The sequence below is a fragment of the Nothoprocta perdicaria genome, unplaced genomic scaffold (assembly GCF_003342845.1).
Source record: "Nothoprocta perdicaria isolate Ctin4 unplaced genomic scaffold, notPer1 scaffold_10, whole genome shotgun sequence".
NCBI classification, from domain to species: Eukaryota; Metazoa; Chordata; class Aves; order Tinamiformes; family Tinamidae; genus Nothoprocta; species Nothoprocta perdicaria.
In genome coordinates, this window is record NW_020454094.1 from 6,665,472 (window position 1) to 6,690,134 (window position 24,663).

Sequence of the window (24,663 nt, forward strand, 5' to 3'; positions counted from 1 at the left end):
GCTGGAACCAAAGTGCTGAGTCGGCAGAAAGCGTCTGGGAGGAGCGGCGTGGCCGCTTCGGTGAGTGGGGGGCCACAATGCCGTAGATCAGTTGAGGTATTTTTAACAATTATTTTGATATAAACAGCTCTGAACTTGAGGAGCTCCATGTAAATGGGAAGCAGTGGGGCTTGTAATTAGATTTGTGTACACTTTCATAAATTGCTGGGAAACATCAAAGCCGTGATAGAAGGCTGTGGTGCACTTTATTTCCTTCTTCTGTTCTTCTGTTAATTGAATGGTTGATGTGTGGATAGGAAGTGTTGGCTTCGCGGAGTACTATTTACAGACCCGCTGACAGCTGCACTGTGAAAATTAACAGGAACAGAGCAGCTTCTGTCACAGCTCTTCCCATGAGGGACTTGCTTCAAATTGGATCATTTCTTTCATAGGAGAAACTTTCCTCTTCTCCCCTTCTTTTTACACACAAACATACACGCCCACACATTCCAGCTGCACATTCCCCTTCTCTCTTTGGGCTCATGGCACCTTTGGCACYTAGAGGAGGATCTGTCATTTACACCAAGTTGCAAGAGTTCAACTCCAGTTCAAAACTTGTAGCATATTCCACTAGCAACAGTGCACATCTTCAGGAAGTCAACCAAATTAGTCACTTGAGTAAATTTGGGAGCTGGGTGTGGAGAGTCACAAATTCACATATGTTGCCTCAGTAGAAAGAAGCTTCATCCTTGTAGAAATTCTGGTTATTTCCTCTGAGTAACTACTCCATGGTAATTTCCACAAACTATTGTTGTTAGAAAAATGGTTGTCATTGGCCAAACATGAAACTGATTTGTGCTAAACACCATATAAAGTTCTCACACTTGGTAGCTTACTATCTAAGGCCAGAGCTTACCTGGTTGGATTATCTCAAAGCTTAGCTCCAAGTATGAAACTTAGAGGTCCTCTCTAACTTGTCATCTTCTCTTACACTTGATTAGAAGACATCAAGTTTTCCCCTTTCAGAGGGACAGTCAGGCCTCTTAAGTAGGTAATAGTTTAGAACAGACACCAAAAACTGTCTGGCACACACATGACTGCAATTAGGGCAACTGAGCCCTCCTTTAAGAGATAGGACATAGGTGTTAAGCAAAGGAAGCAAGGAGAGAGAATAGAGTGCTAGGGAGTGCTAGGGGGTGAACAGGTCTCACAGTTAAGAAGCCTGTGTAGCTAGTTCAGCCAAAGTCATAGCAGTACTTGTTCCTAGTTYCAGTAGAGAACCAGTAGATACGTAAATATTTAAGTCTTAATATTTAGCTAAATCTGGAAAGCTGGTCTTAAGAAGGCCAATCTTGAAGTCATCAGTCTAGTCCCTCAGTTCCCAGTAGTGTCTTCAACATATCCGGGTAACATAAACCAAACCTTTGACAATCCCATAAACAGGTRACAATTAAATAGATTGTGATTCAGAGTATCAATTAACCCAACAAAATTTACTCTCATTTACATTTCATCAGGTCCTCAAGTCTTCAGTTAATAAAACCCCTTTTTGCCAGCCAACACACAGATAGGGAGTCACTGACCCCCTCAGGCTGTCAGGTTAAATAGAAAATGGAAAAGTCATTAGCTATTTTTTACATGAACTCAGGAAGATAAAGAGATTTTCAAAGGTAATTCCCAGCAAAAGTCAATGAGAGCACAGCATCTAAGTGCCCTCTATGCCTTGCAGCTGAAACTACCCTAAAGTTACTTGCCAAAGGTCACAAAGTCTGTGGCAGTCCAGAATTGGCAACGTGAGTCAGTCTTCCCACGCAGAAAGYTGAGGCCTAATGCAGTTGATGTTAGAGGAGCTGGTGAAACAAAGTAGAGATGCTGGCTGAGACATTTTTTCCTCATTGCTGTTGATGTACAGCTCTGTAAACAAAACATACTTCATGCAATGTGTTTGTGTAGCAGGCTACCTTGCTTAACTCAAGGCCAGGTGCAACACACCCATTCTTCCTATTAAAAAATAATAGCATTTTAAGAAACTGTTCATAACTCACCAGCAGCACACCCAGCTCTTCCTTCTGTAAGGAATGACTTTTTTTKTTTCTGAATATGTCACCTACCCACCATATATAATGTGACCCATTGTCCTTTGGGATGAAGGAAGCAACAGATATATAATATCTGGACATTAATTTGCAGGCACTTCTTCCATCAAGATCCAACGGGTCTTGATAGCTCAGGCTTACTGGTCCTCCAGGTASTGGCTTCTGGCCAGAAACAGACTGAGGTTCATGGACTTTCCCACCTCACTGCTGCCCCCGTGATTTTGGGCCAGCCATGCCCAAATTATCATAGTTTCCCTTAATTCCTGCAATATGAAATAAAAATCATAGGACCATGTTCCCTCCTTTCTCCCTTGTTCCATAAATGAACTAATAAATCACATGTTTCTAGGTCCCAGAATAGAAAGCCAGGCAGCCCAGCTGCCTGACGGGGGTATGAATCATAGCGGCGCAGAAGATGGCCTTTTGGGGCCGGGGTACTCAGCAGAGCTGCTTTTCTTCTCTAGTCACATCTCGGTAGCCGGGCAGGCATCTGGCAGGACAACTAAGAAGCCTGTGGGATGTGACAGGCTTCACCTGCTGCCTTCCCTGCGCTTTCTCTCTCCTTCTTCCCTTTTGTGCCATTTGTACCATTTTGTGCCACCAAATTCATTCCCTCCAAATGGGCTAAGAGTGATAACCGCTTGCGAGCCACACGGCATCTCTGTAGACAGAAGGAGCTAATTGGCACCGTAATGTCCCTTTACGGGTCCAAGGGGAGTTGGAAACTAAATCAGCATCCACGGAGGCAGGCAGGGGAAGCGGGAGCGAAGGTGTGAGAGCGGCAGTGCCGCGGCCAGGCGCTGTCCTAATCCCAGCACTAACAGCAGCCCCTGCGAGGCTTACTGGGCTCAACACCTGTCTCGTCCGCATGAAATTAGGAGCTAGTGAGGCTAAAATAATTCACAAGCTCTGACCTTTCTGGGAGATCGGAGTCATCTATAAACCAGTCTTGGAGATGTAAAACATTCCCTGGTCCACGGGGGTATTTTCTAGCCTTCTGGAGGAAATTCCGTTGGGCAACATTGAGTCCCTCACTGCTCATCCCATTGGGGATGGCAGGGGAGGAATTAAGATGTCAGTGTTAGCACTTTATCACTCTGCTTAGTTTTGGGGGTTTTCTTTCTTACCCTGCTTCTTGTTCTCTCGTCTGCTACAAACCTCATTTAAATAAGTGGGACTTTTGCTTTGACTTAAGTGGCCTGTGAATCAACATTAAATCACTATAGATGCTTCTACTTGTTAAAGTAAATGAGTTCTCTACTTGCTTTAGTCCACTCCTTCCCAGCCCTACTCAGGTGTACAGTCTAGAACAGATTCTTGTAAGCAAGGCAAAAATACCTTATTAATGGGCAGACTGCTACCCTTTTCCGAAGTACAATCACTGTTAAATGATTCAGTAGGTATTACCCAAATGGGTTATTCAAAGATCAAAATTAATTTTTTACAGGGCAAAGATATGTTTGGATTGAAACAATAACTTTCAAATGAGATCATAAATCAAAAGTACACACAAATCCACAGTTGTGAAGCATTCCATCAGACACCGGTGGCTTTGCCTCTAATTACTTCTGGCAAGTACAGGCAGGTAGAGGAACCTGCTTCATTTCCCATCCTAAAGGTCTGTATGATACTCAAAGTGAATAGTAGCTGCCAAATCTCACCCAGCAGCAAGGATGCATTTCAGTCTCGCTGAAGCGGAAGCCAGCGAGGCTGGATTCTTCGGCATAAATCACCTTCTTGTTCCATTGAAACCAACAGAGCTAGGCTGACTTTAATCATCTCRTAGCTTCAGGTGACCACCAGCACTTCATGCTTCTTTGTCACCATCCTAAAACAGGGCCAATACCTTCCTGTAAGAAGACTTTCATTTCTAATTAATGATTCAGTTTTAATTAGCGATTGAGAATTAATGATTCATCTTCACTTTAAATATGCTGCAAAATTACAAGTACTTACTCTCCCAGTCTGGCAACGTGCTTTACAACTGTGGTAATCCAAAGTGATATGGCATGAGAATGATATAATATCATATGGCATGAATGTATAATATACTACGCATTTGCAATTCAGTGATGTTGCAGTGTTCTTCTGACCATGCCATGTGCACATCAGAATTTTTTTTCCCAGTTTTTTAGCCCTTTCCCACCTACAGCTTCTTTCCAAGTCACCTTAGACTGTTTATGTCTTCATCCGCACCTGCCAAGGGATAGCAGACTTCATGTGAGTCCTGAAGTGTCAGGGGCTCTATACCTGGTTGTGATTTTGTCCTGCTGTGACAATAGACAATTTGCTTTATGGCTCTGTGGTTATTACACTTCTCCTATTTTCAGCCTTGCCTCTTTAGATCAGAGGAGAAATACTATCCCTTCTGAGCAGTGATCTCTCTGATACCAGCCATCAGTAAGGTCTGTTCTACACCTACCAAATATTTTCTCAACAGTAGTGATAATTTTTAAAAGATTCAACCATTCAGCCTTTGTCACTGCAAGAGGATTTTTCAAGGAAAGTGTGTTTTTAGTAAACCAGAAATACATATTGCCCTCAGAATCTGTTACTCTTAGTGCAAGAAATAAATGTACAACATTTTATTTATTTTGAATTCTGGATTTTAAGTTTTTCATGGAAAAAATATTACTTATTTCTTTTAAGGTTTCCAACAGTAGGAAAGACCTTTCAACCTACTGAAATAAAAACAMTTACTACACTTTATGCATTAAGAAAAGCAAATGATTCTGTGAGGACTTTTCTTACCCATAGACTAAGCTAAAATACACAGACCTGCTAGAGGAACTTGACTGTGAAGTTTAGGTTGTTTGGATTTCTGGCTTTGATTTGAGGGAGATACTAATACCTGAGCTATATATCGAGTTCTTTTTAATTAGAATTGGGTACAGTGTCACCTGGAGTCAATGATTCTGTTGCCCTGCGGAAAGCAATAACTTTAGCTCAGAGAGACACCTGCTAAGTAGTGTATGGGCAAGTAAAACCTAAATCAAGCTTTTGCTCCAAATAAATTACAGCTCTGGAGACCTGCAAAGGGAAGTACCTGCAGCAGCGCTCTCTGCTTAGACATTGCATGAAGAATCCCCTCTACCAAGGGAGAACTGTTACCAAAAGGTCTGTCACTCCAAGCTTGGATGAATGCTTCCTTCCACAGCTCTGTCTCTGTCACTCTCGTCTCAAGTGTGTCTAAGCCAGCTCTCAGGACTGTGCAGTAGAAATCCCTCCTTGTGACTGCCATCCTACTCATCTTTCAGATGAGACATGAAATTGAAGCCTTGAGTGCAGAAAAACATAACATATTTCACAAGAGGGGAGGGATGTTAGTCCTGGTCTTCTGGCCATCTTCCAGCATGGGTAATTACATTTCTACCTAGGTAAAATTCCCTCTGCTCTACAGTTTTAATTGGATAGTAGCTTCTTTTTCACTTGTCTAAAATCCCAAGTTGGGGTCATGCCCCCACAGGATAATTCAGCAGCCCTCTCCTCAGGAAAGATACACACACTTTTCCAACAAAATCTGGCTCTGTTTTCAAAAATGCCCTCGTCTGACACAGATGAAAACAAAGAAATCCTCCTTTGACTTTCAGTGCCTAACATCAAGGATCATTGTTTAGAAATACTGCCCTGCACACTTGCTGAAAATCAGCAACTCGCTTGGTTCTGCTTTGCAGTTTGCAGAGAAGGTGCCATGGCCACAATTTCAAACAAGAACAACCCTCTTCACATGGCAACACTTACACAAATAGTTTGATTTCCAAATGGGAAATATCCAGTAGGACCTATTCATTTAGGCATCTTAGGCAGCTTAGCTCCATTTCAAGTAGACCAACAATTAGAAGTCCACCTATATTTCCCCTTGCAGAAAGAACTTAAATATATACCTACCTTGAATAGGACATTCATTAAGCTTAAACATGAGCTTAAGAACATTGATGAATTAGGGCAAAGTTTACTAACTCTTCAAGAAGGATGTCTAAGCATCCGTAAAGCTGGGTCACCTACAAAGTCAGAAGTGACTTATGGGGCTGACAGAATAAGTAAATTCATGCATATATTCAGCATGGAAACAATTTCTCAAAACTTTTCCTATGAATATTGTTCCAGACAGTAGCACATTTCCTTGATGCTGTGCAGTATTATTTGGTCTTCTTTAAAGCTGCTGCTCCAATTTGTGTATACAGTCCATTTAGAAGGCYGTATCTAACGGAAAACAGTCCCGACAACCAGGCAAAAGATTTGTTTTCCTTTACCTTTAAATGAAATATCAATGGATGGATATTTTATTTTTAGTTGAATATGAAATTTCACAAGCAACCTGTCAAGCTCCCTTTTCAAGAATGACTTTATTTCACATGTCAAGACAGGCTGGGAAATTAGTTTTTCCCACAGAGGACTCTGATTAGGGATTACAAAGTGAGTGTGGCACAGGGTGATTTTTCCTCCATCTTTTTCCTCACCCCGGCAGCCTAGCAAACATCTAACTCTGCTGACTAAGGGGAACAATTCATTACCACTCCCAGGAAAGGGATGGGAAGCAAGAGAGTCATATTAAACAGACCTGCTGGCCCAAGAGAAAATGGGGAAAGCATAATAATACTTAGCCTTTATATTATTCTTTTCATCAGAACATATCAAAGTACTTGAAAAAGGAGGTTGATATGATGGGAAAGGAGATAAATGCTGTTTCCAAGTAGCCTATTGCAAAAGCGCAAGTAGCAATGTTGAGTTTTGTAACAGCCTCTTTTGGCTGTGAATCTGCAAGACAGAGAAATAAATAAGTCTTTCACTTGGTAAAATGGAGAATTTACACACACATCTCCAAATGCATTGCAACCATAAATGACTTAACCATTCTTGGGCGTTGGGGAATTATGTGGTCCAATCCAACAGCCAGTGATAACAAGGAGGGGCTTGAGTATTACTAATAAATGACAGAATAGATCAGGTCCATTGCCTTTATCAGCAGACAAAGGCTGATTAACACCATGATTTAATTGCTTGAGGAAAGCAAGAAGTAGCCTAGATGAAGGCATCAGGGGTTTTTATCCCGTCTGTCCCATTCCATGGTCTTTCTAATGTTGTCTGATAGATTAGTGAAAACCATTGGAGTAATCTCACAGTTAATGTAGGTAAGCAGCATTGTTTGGCTCCACCWCTAAGACGTCTGAATGGAGGGATCTGGTAGATTCTATGGCCCAATTTCCTTCAGGCCACGTGAAAGGACTAGATGCAGGGAACCATTTCCACCCCAAAGTTAACCTTCATATTCACAACCAGTGCAGCACCTCTACTGGCTACATATTGGCTGCTTACACATATGTCTCTTCCCCAAGCACTCTTTAAGAAACAAACAAAAAAGCTCCTTTTCCTCCTCTTTCTTCATTGTGCATGCTCTAACTTGCTTTGATTTGCCAATGGCCTTTATGCCCTGTGTATATGAAATGATGTTCAAAGAGGCCCAAAGTCCTGCTGTGACAGGCAACCCAGAAAAATATCTCATAAGAGGCAGGCTCAGATTCCATGGGGTCAAACAGCTGCTGTGCAGTCACTATGACTCACATCAGGAGGGAAGAACATTCCAAGGGCAGGAACTTCATATGGAGGCTACCCATGTTTTCATAGTGCCATTTACAGTAATAGCTTGTTTTTCAAAAATGCAAAGCATCAGCCAGTGCCCAAGGCAGATCTCTGACCCCAAGACTTCCAGGGCAAATAGGCAGAGACAGAAAAGGGTTAGGAAGAAGACAGCAACTTATTTACACGTCGCTGTCCTGCTAACCAGTGCAGGTTACACCTTCAAAACTCACTTGGAGAGATGAGTGCTTATTCAGTGTATTCTGCTTCGCAGTCCTCCAGGCTCTATTCTGCCCACCATACTGCACTCTCTAGGCTACAACAGCAGCTTTAAGCCACCTAGTCWGCTGTGGCCAAGTGCCTCCTTCCAGTACAGCTGCAAATAGGTTTAAATCATTACATCCAGGTTACCAAACAGTCTCTTGGATCAGGGTTAATTAAATGAGTGTTGAAATCTAATTAAGGACTGGTCCAGGTGATAATTAGCAGGAAATGTATGCATTAAAATATTCATTTGTCGATGAGCTGCAATTAAGAGTGTGATTCGGGGAAGGATCAATAACTACATCATGTGATGATTTAAAAAAAGAAAGGAAAAAAAAAAAGGAAAGTTGCCTAGCCTTGAGCAGAAATGCAGAGGAATTTGGTTGMTTTTTATTGTTATTTTTCCCTTTTATCCCCCCTGCTTTCTCTTTCGCTCTCATAATAACTTCTGGAGGCTGCTGTCCACCATTGAATGAGGCATCCATCCCTCTCTCCCTTTGTTTTTCTAAATCATTTGTTTCAAACCCTTGTTCTTCACCACATTGTTCAAGTGGGATATAGATTTATTAGAGAGAGAGTAACAGGTCAAAAAGAAAGATTCCTTGGCAATGAAAATCTCTTCCTCCCAGAACATGCCACTAATCCAGGGGAACATTGCTCTTTGTGTGGCCTTAGATTGTTTTTTTAAGCAAGTTAATTCCTCAATTCTTTATTCATAACTGAGGATCTGGAGAAGCTATTGAATATGCATAGCTTGGACTTATATATGGCTATATCTATTGTTGTGGTTTACTACATTATTCCAAACTCGTAGCAGAGCAACTCTGCTTTCACTGAGACTCTTTTTCCCCCATTGCAGGCACATAGGTGTGTGTGTAAGCAAGTTAATTACACTCCCCCTGTGCAATCCCAGAAATTCCCACCTGTGCTGGAAAAACAGGGGCTGCACGACACCCCAGCTCCTCTGGCACAAAACCCGTGTTCCTCCACTGCCACCACTGGAGGCTGAGCTGGCAGTTGCCCAGCCGCCTGGTTTTTCATCCGCGGGTACCCACGTATCCAAAGGGCAGCGTCCCGTGGGAATGCGGTGATTTCGGCTCCTCTTTGCCAGTCTCCTGACAGCTCCCCTGCCCACATCCCCAGGCTCAGCAGCAGCCCAGCTCCCCAGGCAACCATCTCCCTGCTGCCTCATCCCCCTCCCGCRCGCCCCTCATTCCCTGGGGAAGCCATGCTGCAGGGAAGCAAGCAGCCCATGAAGCTGGGAAATCCTTGGAGCCCGCCAAAAAATGTCAATGTCTTCCTAAGCAGATCTGTTTCTTCCCTTCTTCACCTCCTATCAGAAAGTTAAGAACTGCAGTCTCTGACTTTTCATCTCATCTTGGGGAGGAGAGAGATTTCTTTCATTTCCAAAAGGTCTTCATTTTTCAGACTCCTGCACCCAGCTGTGATACCTGTGGATCTGTACCAGTGTTGATTAGAGATGGAACCCCAGCATTGTGTAACTTTCCTTAAAAACTGTAGCATTAAATATAGAACCTACTAGCATTAAATATGGAAGCTATGAAAGAAGCTACTTTTGCAGTTGCTTTTCTATTTCCTCCTATATTTGAAGATAAAACTCAAGTCCAAGAGGTRTTGCTTTTGCTCACCTAATTTAACTGTACTGTGAAGAAACTAATTGGTGTTGAAACATATGCCTTGCACAGCATACTGAATCCTGCTTCCTRGTCTGGTCCGTGTTACTGAGGGTAACAGCATAAGAGGATAACTTCCCACTGCTGTGTGGAAGGGTGACCTGGTGCAGAGGATCTGGCATGCACATATTGGTGCACCTAGACCAGATCTTTTGTCCTTTGATAACMGCTAATTGGGTTTCTGTAGATTGAAAGAATGAAGTGACTTCTTTTGCAAAGAGCATGTTAATGACACTCTGGAAGTTTGATTTTTGGAGAAAACGAAGAACTAGTCTGATGACCCCCTTCATTCACCCTGAGGCATCCATTCATTCCTTTCTCATGCTCTCAGCTTCTTGCAAATGTCCAGCATAAAAGCCTGAGAAGTTGTTTAGGAAAAGCAGTTCTAGCTGGATCCTGCACTAGCAAATCTGTGTCAGGTGTGTAGATTGCATGAATCAACATATGCCTGTCTAATGCCTTGTATCTCTCCTTTTGTTTCCTGATCTACAGGGAGCCTCTTCGAGCCTGGTGGTGAAGTTTGCAGATACAGACAAGGAGCGTACAATGAGACGCATGCAGCAAATGGCAGGACAGATGGGCATGTTCAACCCCATGGCCATCCAGTTTGGAGCATATGGCGCCTATGCACAGGCAGTAAGTATAGACAAAAACTCTTTGTGTGTTTGTGGGGACGGGGTAGCACCTAGAACAGCACAGAAGCACACCTGAGCAGAGGAACAACTGACCAAAGCAGAGGAGGATCCAGTGATTCCTTCTTTAAATCAGTTCCACTTTGGGAGGAAACTGAGCCATTCTTTCTGATGTGAACCGAGGCATCTTCCAGAGAGAAATGCAGTAGGTGCCTCTAGTAGTAACCAAACTATGACTGAGTGTGTATCCATGCAGGACATTTTCATTGCTGTTCAATCCAGACACCACTAGCCTTCAAAGTTTTGCAAAACATTTGATKCTGAATTCAGTTCCCTGTAGTTCTGTGTCAGTGCCCCCCAGCCCTTGTGCAGGCACCCAGCCTTCTTTTCTTCCTCAGTGACCAAGCCACCAAGATTGCACTGAGTGGGAGTGATGGCTCCCTGCTGTATTTGGTCAGACTCACACTTYCACAGACATGGCTGTGGATACCTTTGGTGTGGTCACTGAGACGAGCACTTTTAGGCACACACATGCATCACAAAGTCATGGCTCCGCAAAACTATCCTTCACCAAAAATCATCTGCATAAGTAAACTGCTGATACAATCCCATCAGCCCTTTGTATGGGCCTTGGGGAGTCCCAAGGATGCTCTGTAGGAGCTCCAGAAATTGTCCTAGCTGCACTCCCTGGTGCTATTCTGGGCTTTTTTTAAACTCTGCCCATCAGACAAATTCTACTTTTTCTTTCTATTTTGCTCTGTTCTTCTTTATTCSCTGTCAATGAGGGCGAAGCCCCTGCTCCTTTCCTCCCACAACAGAACTCTCTCCTTCACAGCTTAGTTGTGTTTTACTGCCCTCCTGACCGGGGAAAACTGCAGCATCATCAAGGGTAAACGAGACATAACCGAGCGCAGGCCAGTGGCCAGCGGCCTGGCAGGGACGGCAACATCTGTGCCCTGTGTACCAGGGGACTGAACAGGAGGACAACCCATGGGCAGCTGGAGAGGAGCAGCTGCGGAGCTTGTCAGGCAGAAGAGGCAGCTGTAGCATTCTGCTACAGGCATCTCTTAGGCAGGTGGAGAGGTGGTAAAGATGGCTGTCCTGATGCTCTGGACAAATGCTCCTCTTGGTTACATTATTTTTAATCTCAATTACTTCTTCTAATTGCCACGATAAAGGAGTTAGCCTTGGTTTATACTGATATAAGGGAGGATAAATTCTGCCCTTTTAACCACAAAAGTTCTCTTCATTATTTTCTCCCAAAATAATACTGGCCATTTTGAGATAGATGCTTGAATGAGTATCTATATCTGGAGAAAGCAAAAACAGTTCTTGGGTCTGCTTCTGCTCCCCTTGAATCCAGTGAATATTTTTCCTAAAGATTTCTGTGAAGGCAGAATTGGATCCATCTTCCTTTTTTTTAATCCCTGGTGAATATGCTAATAAGGGGGAAAGAATAAGTTTTAGATCTTGACCCATTGGATATGACAAGCTGGTGACACCAATTACCCTGGGGACTTCAGAGCTGTCAAAATGATGGGATCACATTTCCGTGTGGCGCCTGTGCACCCAGAGCTTGCTCAGATCCTGTCTCTCAATCAGCCTCACTATCTGTGTCTCTCCCTATCTGCTTCATCTCAGCGTCTCGCACAAAAGGAGAGGAGGGCAGTGCTGAGGCTGTGCCACATTCCCTCGGTCCCGATTAATACACCTCGACTGCCAGCTCGTAGATACCAGGGGTGATTGGCACCTCGGGAATGGCAGCAGGAGAGGGCGGGATCGATAGAGGATGGAGGAATAGGAGGGGCATTTTTATTCAGCCCAAACTTGCAGCTGAAGTTTGAGAGCTAAGGCAGGTCAAGAGGAGGGAAGATAAAATGGTGAAAATGCAAGAGCAGGACAGCGCTGACCGCTGAGGCCACTGCCATCAGCAACTCGTGTTACGTTGGGCGAATCATTCGACCCCGACCTCATTTCTCCACTTGAAAATGAAGATGATGACCAAGACTGTTTCCCAGTCTCCTTTAGGGATGTGTCTCTTGTGCAGCCTTCCTTGGTGTTTTATGCACAGACCAGCTGTCCACAAAAATTTAAGAACTCTCTTGGTGCTTAGCAGTGAGGCCAGGACTGGTATGAGATCCTGGGCCCTCTGGTTTGYACTCAGCTGTCCTCCCAGCTCTCCCATTGCAGTTCAAGCTTGAGTAATATCTCTATAGAAGAATCCCCAAGCAGCCCCACAAGAGCTAGTTAATGAGGAGTTTCTAGGGTCTGTCCCCATGGAGGGGCTGTCACAGCCCCCCRGGCAGCGGGTGCATGATGAATCTCCCCAGAGGGGCAGTACCAGCACACACGCACATCACTGGGGCTGAGGTAGTTACCCACAACGAGGTTTTCACACATCAAGGTGGCCCGTGCATCAGAAACCCATGTGGGGAAGCTGCTCAAGAGGTCAGCTGCAGGCTTGTCACTCACGTCCCTTCAGCTACATGAAAGCAGCACCACTAGGGAGAGCCTGGGAGGGTCTCAGCACATTGGTGTTTGACCAGCAGTCATTAGTGTTGCTACCAGGACCAATATAAGTCCCAGTTCCCCTGTAAGTTGCTTCCTCTGCAGTTCAGCAAGTGGCAATGCCTCGGTTTGCTGCTCACTACCTCGGCTTAACCAACCTTAACCTTGACAGCCGCGATGGCCTCGCATAGGCTAAACAACTAGTCCTCGGGTTAAGCAACCATATGGCCACGGAGGCAAAAATATCAGGAGGTAAAGTGTGTTCTGCTCTGCACCTGTTTTTTGCCTCCCCTCCTCATGTGCCCCTGCAAACAAACAAGGAAGCACTTGCCCGAGGCTCAGTGATACAGAAAGTCATGTGAGATCTCACTCACCTCCTTTGCATAAAAAAATCCAAGACAAGTTCATTTTGAGCTCACTACAGAATCCCCTAAAGAGAGGATTCTTTCGCTTCAGTTTGTTTTCAACAATAACTTCTCACACTCATTTAGCTTCTCCTATTATGAGGCAATTGTTTATTTTAGTTCACACTAAGCTACTGTTCACGCTAAGCTAGGGCAGCAGCTGGTTTTGCAATCAGGTCAGTGTCCATCCAGGTTTGCTGGGTCTCAGGAGCTGTTTCCACAGGCTCCGTTAAAGGTAGCTTGAGGTTTGAACCCAATCTGTGGAGGAAGAGGCAGATGTTAGTAGCTGAATGATTTGTTTGGCCTTGATAAGCAATGGGGTGACAAGCCCAAAATAGCAAGCAAGAAAACTCAAATCAGACTACTAATAGTGATAGTAAAATCCTATCCCAAACAAACAAAAAAAAGCTGTGGTGTCAAAAGCTCCTACAGTCCTCTTCTTAAGGAAATGCAGGTACCTAGCAGCTGTCTCATGTCACAGCTGCCCTCCAATGCAGAAAAGAAAATGTGTGCAGACCAGAAAGGGTTGGGAAGATGGAAAAATGCAGAAGAGCAAAGCAAGAACAAAGGAAGGATCCTTGGAAAGTGACAGATATTGTATAAATTATTTAATTTTTAAATTATTTAAAATAAGATCAAAGTCATAAATCAAGTTTGCATAAAAAATGGGGTGGGAGTGTTAGCCACGGTCTCCTGGCCAAATTCCAGTCATGGGTCTGATTGCATTTCTGCAGCAGGGGACAAGCATAGATTTAGTGAGTAAGAGCGGACAGATGGGGACAGGGCAGCATGGGCAACTGTAACATTTGCTCTTCGGCCTCGAGCAAGTCCTTCCCCTTCAGTAAATCCCAGCTCCCCTAGCACTGAAAGAAAGACTTGTGCAAATGGCTGCAGCTCCTGAACTGCGGACAGGAATAGTCTGTGCACATCTAGCGCTGCACAGATCTCAGTAGTCATCAGAAGTGGTCACCTTGGGGTGTCAGAGCTGCAGTGACTCTACAGTGTTGAGCACAAACGCTGGGCTGCCCCCTCCACCTCTCTGCCCCAGCTCCCGTGGAGATGAAAGGATTTTTCTTTTAAATGGTCTGAGATGGTGCTGAAGGGAAGAATCTTTTCTTCCAATATTTATTCAGTACATGCTGTGAAAATATTTTGGAAGGATGTTTTTCCTATGAATGAATGAATTTCCTATGAATCCATATGAATGCAGGGAAAATTTACTTCTTAGCAGCTATATAATATATATAATTGTTCTTATATTTAAATGACCAAAATGAGACAGCATTTGATACTAATTACCAGTTGATATAGTAACGGTTGCTTAGATGTGTTTTTCTGACTCCTTCTGAAGAGGAAGGTATTTTGAAGCCACAATACTTTGTAGTAGGGCAAATAGTCTATTTATGATTAACACATTGCTGATTCAGAAACACTGAACGCATAGATCTGGGTTGGGTTTTCTTTCAGATTTTGTTTTCTTTCAGAATTTTCAAGAAATTTGAAATCCAAACAATTGTATATCAGTTTGCAAAAAGATGCTAAGGCACATGAAACCATGTGCTGCACATCTATTTTTTTGTCTTAATTAAATTTAAATTATATTTTCAAAGTAGAAATTTCAGTTTCTAAGAAGACATTTTAAAATGTATGAAGGACCCATCTGTATTTTTTCAGAATATCTTTTATCTGTTTGAAAACTTGAGGTTTTTTGTTTTTATTTCTCAAAGGCCATTTGGGTAAAGTAGGTATGAATGTATCAATTCTGTGATTTTACAAAATATGAGTCCTTTTATTGCCTGATTGATTGTGTTACTCACCTCTTTCTATCACTAGGATACCATGAGGATTAATTAGTTAAGTGTTTGTATAGAGCATTAGAGTTAGGAAGCATAAGATGCTCTTATTACTTTATTATTATTACTGAATGAATATAAAAAGTCAACAAAGTGTCAGAGACAGTGACAGAAAATAACAGTGGGGGAAAAAAAAAGAGAAGGTCGTCAGATCGTTCASAGTAAGCTTCCACCAAGGACAATGATCATGCTATTTCAAAATAAGCCCATTAAAAATAATCCTTCCCTCTCCTGTTCCCCTTCTTTGGTTTCACATGAGTATCTTTGGGAGGCTGAGGAAGGGTGACTGGGGCAACCTTGTCCTATTTCTAGCAAGCGTTCTTGGCCTTGAGTAGCTCATTTCATCTCAGTACACACCAAGGATCAGGGTAGTATTTCCCTTGGCCGCGTGCGGTTGCAGGACACTGGAATCTCGCAGCTCCCTGATGCCACCCTTGTCCCCATGTCCCCTCTGTGTCCTCAAGCCAACGCTGGACTGACAGCAGCCGTGCAGGGAGCCAGCTGGGGAGGACGATGGGTGGCCAGCCGTGCATTTAGGCACCGCTCGGTTAACACTCTGCCAGGGCTGTTCCAGAGCTGGGTCTCGGCAGTACCTGGCACGCATGTGTCCTGGTGCAGAAGCAGTGCAAGGAGGGACCTGCAGCCTTCAGCCCTTACTCTTCTGTAGCCGTGCTGCAAGACTGCATCCTGCCCAGTTTTTTGTCTCTGCGTGTCTTAATCTCCCATGCTGCAACAGGAGAGAGGACCTCACAGGTTGATGACAGATTGGACCTCCAGACTGACTGAAATTTAGCCACTGCAACTTGAGGCAGCAGAAGGTGGATGAGATTTGTCTTCCACTCTTCGCTGTGGGCCATTCCTCACCCACCACCCCTTCCTGTGCCTTAGATCACCCACCCAGTGGASAGTGAGCAAGCTGCCCATTAATTTCTAAGTCTTGTGATGGGGATTGCAGGATTGTAGCACTAGAGGTGCTGTGCATGGGCACTCATGGACTTGGTAGCATCTCTTGGTGTTTGCAGATGGTAGATATTTGAGCAATAAATAGCAGAGTTAGAGAAAAGAGGGAATGGATCTATAAGATCAAGTAGGAAAAAAATCTAAATGATGAAGCAAAGATCATGCCAAGGAAGTAACAGAAGTCAAAGGAGAAAAATGAGGAAGGGAAAAGCTCCTCTCCATCCCCTTGGAACAGTCTGAGATAATAAGGCTGATGCCTTTCTGATTAGTGCTCTGAGGCCCCAGCCCAGGCAGGGAAAATCTGCATTTCAAATGGCATATTTTAAAGCACACAATACCCAGGAGTCCTGCTGCTATTGATTTGCCTCTGGTGGGGTCACTGCCTCGCTTTCTACAGCTTTATTAACTGGGATCATACACTGGGGCCTCTTTCAGAATGAAAGGAGACGGGATGGGACATTTGTCTTCGGAGGGGAGCTTGGGACTGTGGGGTGACTTTTACTTGAGTACACTTGGGAATGCCCTGGAGGTTTTATAAGGGAGACCAGTGACCCTTGCAGGACTTGCCCTTCTTTCATAAATCTCCCTGGAGCCACACTGGGGGAAATGATGTAGGTCTGTCGTGTTCGCTTCTTTCAAGGTGACCGAATTCTGGTTTTCTCACCCATGATGTGGTTGTACGTGGCCATGTTACGACCTTCAGTCACTGAGCAGAGAAGGCCCTTCCTCCTCTTCCCCCTTAACTCTAACCTCTGAGCAGAGCGCAAACCATCAACATGTTTGCCCCGCAAATGAGGGAGAGAAAGGCTGCAGTCTCCAAGGCATGAATGAGAAACAGGACTGCAGAAGGGTGAGAGGACTGTTGCTCTGCCTGCTCTTGAGCTCTCCGGAGCAGCTCAAGTATCCCCAAGATGCTGAGCATAACAGAAATGAGGGTGCCACATCCTGCAAGCAAGAAGCAAGCAAACCTAGCTTCCCAAATCATTGGTTAGGAGCTTAATTATTACTTTGGTTTTACTACCTTAGCATTATGATAGATTCTTTTTTGTTTGTTTGTTTGTTTTTGTTTTTTGCTTCTCAAGCTCCTACTTCACTTTCTGTGGGATTATGAGCATTTTTGAACAAATGTTTCACTGAAACCCACCAGGCTTTAGACAGCAATCAGTGGATTAGGGATAGTTTTCTTGTTTTCATAAGGAGAGAGAAAATGCCTTCTTCTTTCTCCCTGACGATATGTAACAAAAATGCTTAAATAACCTTAAACTGCAAGAAATGGCATGCATATTGCCAAGGCAAATGCTCCAAACTTGCTTCTTCTTGCAAGTTTGTAAACCCTGTGAATGTGAAAGAAGCCAAACATTCAGGTTACTTAGCAAACCAGGATTAGACAATCCTTCCACTGTGGAGTTAACTCTGAACAGCTTACATACATTCACAGGCAGGAAAAGAAGCTGCATAAGCCGTAAATAATGTCACAAGTGATTGCTTAGCTCTGTTGAGTGCAAAATGGAGATTGTCTTTGGAGCAGTACAATCATTTGTACTACCGGTGGCAACACGTTATCTCAGCCAGGTTTATAGATAGAGCCCATCTTGGGCCTGTTTCTTTTTGCAGTACAAGTGAAATACAAGCCAAAGTAGGATTCGTACTTTTCTTTAAAATGATTGGGAACTAAGGTCCAAAAATACCTACTCAAGGCCAAGCAAGGTATGGGAAGGATTTCATCTGACTGAGTTGGTATCTGCAGCTGAAGTGATCACCTTGGGCTCCACATGCAGTCAGTAGGCAAAAACAAAGCTGCAGTTCATCTGCCCAAAGGCAATTTGATAAACGAGGGGGAAATATGTATCTTGGTTTAGACTCCACTGCCTGTATCACATCAACCATAACAGGTTATATAAAGCCCTGTCCGTGTTTAGTTAACTGAATCTGACAGTGAGTAATGCCAAAATGGCCTAGAAGCTCTAAGGAAAGTGTCTGATATGAAGAGTAGGCTGTTATCTGCTGAGCAAGCTGACCACATGTAACCAGATGTATGTTAATTATTCCAAGTTTTGGGATTGGGCTTCAACATGCAGCTCTGGTTAACTTTGGAAAAATAGAGAAAAGTCAGCAAAAGCCAGATGAGAATCAGCTATACTAGGCAGAACCCATAGGTACTGAAAACAGTCATCATTTACGCAACCAGCCATTGACTTATATCCTCACCTTTCTTGAAGTGAAATACCCAGCACAGGAAGTGAGATATGGGTCGGTAAATGCAGAGCGCTGGAGTCAGTCCCATGTTAAAGATGGACAAATTCCCTTTCCCTCATTGGCATACTTAATAAAATCACCTGCGCAGTGCCTCTTCTGGAGAATAAACTCCAGTGATGCCTAGAAACACATGTACTCCTTAAAGGGGAATCAGCATTGTGCTATAATAGAAAGGATTGTCTAATCACTCCAKCAGTAATTACAAAGAACAGGATATCACTAATTAAAATGTGAAAGTGTCTTATGCAGGGTATAATAAAAAAGGGTAATTAACAATCAAAGGGGGAGCCACCACCTTGCCACCAATCTGCATTAGGTTACAGAAAATAAAACTACTCAACTCCAGTATAGGACTTTTCATGCACAGATCTGAAGGGACTCCTATGAGGGAGGCAGGTTTCCTCTGCCTCATTTTGTTGCTGGGGAAGCCAAGGCAAGTTGCTAAAATTGCTCAAGGTTTTAGAGCAGGTCAATAGCAAAGCACACTTTGCTTTTCCATGTACCTAGATGGTGATGAGGAAATTGTCAGTAATTGAATGAGTGTGGCAATTTCAAGGTTTGGGGTTTTTTRTTTTGTTTTAGTATATATGTTTAGKAATGGCTAATATTTCAATATTAAACTGACCAGCACGGAAGAAACTAGTCCTTGCAAGGACTCTAGAGTCTGTTTAATGATGAGTAGTATGTCCCGTGTGCTGAAATAACAGCATCAGGTGGTTATTTCCTGATGGGAGAGGCAGTGAAATCACAGAATGCACAAAATAAAGACACTGGCTGTTCTGGAGAGAGCAAAGCCATGAGTCATGTCTAAAATGACTGTAAGAACCAATTGTTTCCTTCTCTGCCATTATCCTTAAGTCAAACTCTGCCAGGGACTGGGGGATGAACAGAGTGAAATTTCTCTTTGCTCTTCCTGTTTTTGACAAGCTTTTTCTAAGCCTTCAGTGCCTCCTCCTAATGCACCTCACCTAGCTCACACATGCAGGGAAGGGGGAACAAGCACCAGCTCTCAATCCAAGTCCTTCTTCACACTAGGAACATTTTAAAACCTCACTGCAGCCTTTGTGYGCACATTAACTGGACTACCTTTATGCTAGGTTCAGAGTGTAAAATAATGATAACAAAGTCTGGTTTCAATGTAAGAAACGTTTCTAGTGTACAAAACCATTTGACACCTTTCTGCTCTGAAATCCTTACCCAAAAATGTCTGAAAACAGTAACCTGATTCCTAACCTCTGTTTTTTCAGACAGAGCAAAGCAGGGGAAAGGTATCACTTGGATGTCCTTCTGGAAAACATGCCAAGGTTGAGAAAATCATTCCAGATAAAAAATAAAGAGCTTTTCCCCCTTCTCTTGTCTAGCTCTTCAGATAGTCCCTCTGCTTGGTTGTGCTGGAGATAGGTGCTGGGCTTGGGTTAYGTTGGACCCTGCCAGCTTTGGTCCTGGTTTTGCTGAAGGCCCGTGGAAGGCCTCCCAAGGGCATAAGAAAACCTGGCATTTGCCTTAGATCAGGACCTCAGCCCTACTCCCATGGAGAGAGGGAAGGTCAGGGGAACAACAGGCATGGCAGGGTGACCTCTTCAAAGCGGAGGGATGTCCCGCGGGGCGGCCCTGCTGGTGACCGCGTGATATTTTTTCCCTGCTCTCTTTGTTCCAGCTGATGCAGCAGCAGGCCGCGATCATGGCGTCAGTGGCGCAGGGTGGCTACCTGAACCCCATGGCAGCCTTTGCCGCAGCCCAGATGCAGCAGATGGCGGCTCTGAACATGAACGGCCTGGCGGCCGCCCCCATGACACCAACCTCAGGTAAGGCCCCATGCCGGGATGCAGGGTGTGGGGAGGCTCAGGATGCACCCAACAAGGAGCTCTCAGCGTGTCAAGCCCTGGGGCTGCTGGCTCTGTGGCCACGTGAGCGGGCCCAGTCTGGCATCTCCGCTGGCGGGATGAGCTGGGACATTGTTGGACATTGGCTCCACATCTGTGGCCAGCTCTATCCCCACCTCACCCAGAGCCTGGACTTCCATTGCTTGCAAGTTTCTAACTGATAGGAGCTCCACCACTCACCCATTATCCCTAGTGAGCTGCACTAGGATGGAACTGTGTTTGGCTTGGGATAGCAATGCCCTTGTGTGAACCTGTAGGAAGGACCAGCTCATGAAAGGGTTGGAATAAAGGACAGGAGAAGCAAGTTGTGCCCGAGCAGGAAAGTACCTGTTCATAGAGTAACAAGGAAAGATACCTTGTGGCTGAGAGACACTGCATGGGAAGAGGATATGGCACCTCAGCAGTGGAGACTTAGGACCATTCCTAAAGCATCAAACTCTGCTAACCTCTGTCAGCCACAGAAGATACCCCTATTCACACAGAGGGTTGCACCTCTTTGCAACCTGTAATTGGAAAGAGTGTCAGTGCCTATGGGACCTGAAAACTATTTTTCCCTTTGATTATACTAGAGAACAATGGAGAAAAAAAAAWTAAATGAAAGGAAGATACAAAGGAAGGAAGGAAAGAAAGGAAGAAAGAAAGAACACCATATCTTGTTCCCTAGAAGCTTATGGATAGCCAGGGAAAAGCACTTGATTCAAAAATCTTACACCATACATTTCAAAATGTATGTTTACACAACATTAAATATATAAACAACAAGTTGATGGAGCTACTGCAAATCCAAATAGAAAAGTGGCTTAATTATATGTGCACCCTATAAACCCTCTGCTGGAAAGATTATCATATTTGCATTAGCTAGATTTGTGTTGGTGGGAGCAGAGAGAATGTCAAACAAAGAATGCCTGGAATTCAAATGCTCTCAGGGCCTGAAAAGCTTGAATCCAGGCTGTGGTTTGTGATGGCCTCACCACAAAAGAACATAACCTGTTTTGCATATAGATAATTCTTGAGAATGAATGAGTTCTCTGACATAGGTGTGTAAATATCAATGCATCAACCAAATTGTGTATCTGCCAAGATATGCAGCACATGAAAAGCAGCTCAGCTCTTCTTCTGTGCAAGTTACGCATCTCCTCTGAGGTGTCCCATGCCCTTCAGAGACCAACTCTCATTGTCAGAGTATGGGCAGGGAAGTCTCGTGGTCTTCACATGTTTTTCAGAGCACCCATGACTGGTCATTACTGAAAATAAAATGTTGGATTAAATGACCCCTTAACCTATTTCACTGAATCACAGAATGGTGAGGTTGAAAGAGACCCCTAGATATCATCTAGTCCAATCCCCTGCTCAAGCAGGGACACCTAGATCGTGTGGCACAGGGCGGCATCCAGGTGGGTTTGGAAGACCTCCAGAGAAGGAGACTCCACAAACTCCCAGGGCAGCAGATCTTGCACTCGTCCTACAATGTATTTTCAGTCATGGAACCTATGCACCTATGGATGGATAGCTTCCTTTGTGACAGATCTCTGTAATGGCTTGTTGAAATGTCCATTCACAGTTTTTTTTTTTCCTTGGGTGAAATGTTTAGACTTTGAAATGAGTCTGTGTATTACTGCAACACTCAAAAAGCTTGAGATAAGATGCATAAAAAGTGTTTCACATATGTCTGAGCAGGCAAGACTACAATACTAGCAGCAATTCATGAGTAACCAGAAGATATTTGAAGTTTTACATGAATTCTCCTGCTGGCTTTTGTTAGCATTCAGAAAGCCAAATGGAAAATGATCATTCTGTTTCATAGCAGGATTTCCAGTCATTGAAGTATATCTTTGTTCTCGCTTGGAATGAAAATGAAACATTTCAAAGTTCTCTGAAAAAAAGGCATTAGAAAAAGAACTTGGAGATTTGGAAAAAAAAATTGTTTTGATCTTTTCGAAGCAGAAGGAAAATTGTGCTAGAAAAAGGATGCCGGTAACCCAGAAGTCCTGGAGGCACTGAAAGCGCTGGCTGAGCATAGTGCCTTTGTGCTGGTATCTTCAAGCTTCTTGTGTCCTCAMCTCCCTTTGAGTCTACAAAGCAAGTTCTAGGAGGCAAAACCTGCATTTCTAATCCAGCTGGTTTTCTCTAYTTCCCACCTCCAAGAGAGTAGGTCTTTAGGGCATGACCATGAGTTCATGCTGATGAATTCCCAGGACATGGGAACTTCAGGAATGTTGGATCCAGACACAACTACCAGACTRGAAACAGGATTCAAATCACTTTATCTTTAATCATCTATGAGTTAGATGTTTAGTTTAAGGTAGCCTTTTGGCTTGCCTGCATGCAAAGGAGGCCAGCAGATAGTCACAGAGGATAATTCCAGACAATATTCAATTCAATTTATTCATTAGTGAACTGGATGAAGGCAAGTTTGATGATGACACAAAACTGATAGGCGTGGCTGATAAAAGAGGGTTGTGCAGCCATTCACAGGAACCTTGACAGGCTGGAGAGCAGGTTGGAGAGGAACCTCATGAAGTTCAAACAAGTTGAGAGGTCTGCACCTAAGGAGGAATAACCCTATGCACCAGTACATGCTGAGGGTTGACCTTCTGGAGAGCAGCTCTGCAGAGAAGGACCTGGGCATCCTGGTGGACAAGGTGATTGTGAGCCAGCAATGTGTCCTTGTGGCCAAGAAGGCCACTGATATCTGGAGTGAATTAGGAACAGCAGGTGTTGCCAGCAGATCAAAAGAGGAGATCCTCCCCCTCTGCCCAGCCCTGGTGAGGCCACATCTGGAGTATTATGTCCAGTTCTGGGCTCCCCAGTACAAAAGGGATGTGGAGTCTCGTGTAGAATTACAAAGATGATTGAGAAACTTGAATATCTGTCCTGTGTGGCTGAGAGAGCTGGATCTGTTTAGCCTAAAGAAGAGAAGGCGAAGAGAAGATCTTATCCATGTGTTTAAATACTTTAAGGGAAGATGTCAAGAAGAGGGGGCCAGATCACCTTCAGTGGTGGCCAGCCATAGCATGAGAGGCAACGACCACAAACTGAAGTACTGGAAGTTTCACCTGAATTTGAGGAAAAACCCTTTGACTGTGAGGGTGACTGAGCACTGGAGTAGATTGCCCARAGAGGTTGTGAAGTCTTCTCTGGAGATATTCCAAACCAGCCTCAATGCGACTCTGTGCAATTTGCTGTTGCTGTCACTGCTTGTGCATGGAGGTTGGACTAGATGATCTCCAAAGGTCCCTTCCAACCTTAATCATTCTTTGATAACTTTATGCTGTCTAGTGGCATTTTGGAAGTTCCCCATCAAGATTCGCATTTGGCTTCCACAGTTGTCTGTGATTGCAGGGATATTAATTTGATGTTTGTGAAAGTTCAGTGCAAGTTTTGCATTTCTCCCATTATTGGTATAATGGGACAAAAGTGGGTCTGCACCATTTGAAGGTGGCAGTCTCCTCATATGATTATACATACTATGCAACTTAGTGCTAAATGGACAGGTGGGGATAATAATGAAAGTTAATTTGATCTTYCTTCTTCCTCTTCTGCCTTCCTCTCTCCCTCCATGCTGCAAATCCGCATCTGGTAGAGCTGGAACAAGATATCTCAACCTGAGGATGTAATCTGCAACTGGCATGCACCRCTGCCATTTGCTGTCTGTGGTGGCATTGTGCCAGTTTTGCTCCAGCTACAGATCTGACATCTCCAGGGAGGGATGGTTATAAGAAGAAAACTAAAGAATTTTGATGAATAGGCCTAAACTTCCTTACTCACAAAACGGCAAGCACAAGTCCCTTGCTGCAATTTTAGGAAAAAATTACTTACATTGTCTATGCAAATAGAGGAGAGATCCAGAAAAGCAACTGAAATTTTAACTAGCCTTTGTGATTTGCAAGCTGATGGCATATGCTAAGAGCATTGCCTTTGGACTCTGGTTGCCACCGCTGGCTCCCTACAACTCCACAGAGGACATTTTTAAAGGCCAACACCATTTGAATAAGAAAAGGGGCAGCAGTAGCTTGTCTGTTCAGGGTATCAGAAATGAGTTGAAATACTGTCTTTTTTTTCTGGGCTACTCAAACAAGAATACATTAAGACAAAAAGATTATGAATCTGTATTGGCTCTTTTAAAGCAGCAGCACAGATTTAATCTTTGGACACTGCTGTGGTTAAAAAAGGGGTTCTTGCAGAAGTGGTACTTTCAGTTAGTTACTGTGACACAGAAAATATATTGCTAAAGATAAGACAGGGAAATTCGTAACTTCATGCCTAAAACTGGCAAGGGAGAAAAGTTATTTGATAATTATTGAATTTTTTTTTTTTTAATCTCAAAAGTATCCTGAATACATTGTTAGAAGAGTAGAACATCCAGTCGTTACAAAAAAAAATAGATGGTGATAAGATAGCAGAGAATTCAGTTGTYCCCTTGGACTTATAATGATTTTTACCAGTGGGTAAGGGGTCCTGTCCAAAATACAAAAATAAGGGATTGGATTAGATAATCTCTAGAGGTCCCTTCCAACCTCAACCATCCTGTGATTCTGTRGTAAGGGTTACTGAGAA

The 24,663-nt window shown here is 43.7% G+C and overlaps 1 protein-coding gene across 10 annotated transcripts in view; it reads left to right on the plus strand.

Moving 5' to 3' along the window:
- CELF4 (CUGBP Elav-like family member 4) overlaps nt 1-24,663 on the plus strand; it is a 674,752-nt gene that overhangs the window by 583,558 nt on the left and 66,531 nt on the right. For 9 of the 10 annotated variants that reach the window (XM_026039579.1, XM_026039573.1, XM_026039620.1 and 6 more), the window contains exons 6-7: nt 10,103-10,246; nt 19,881-20,028. In XM_026039579.1, the coding sequence (XP_025895364.1) occupies nt 10,103-10,246; nt 19,881-20,028 (292 nt within the window). The remainder of the gene's footprint in view (nt 1-10,102; nt 10,247-19,880; nt 20,029-24,663) is intronic. The other variant, XM_026039603.1, reaches the window with a different exon arrangement.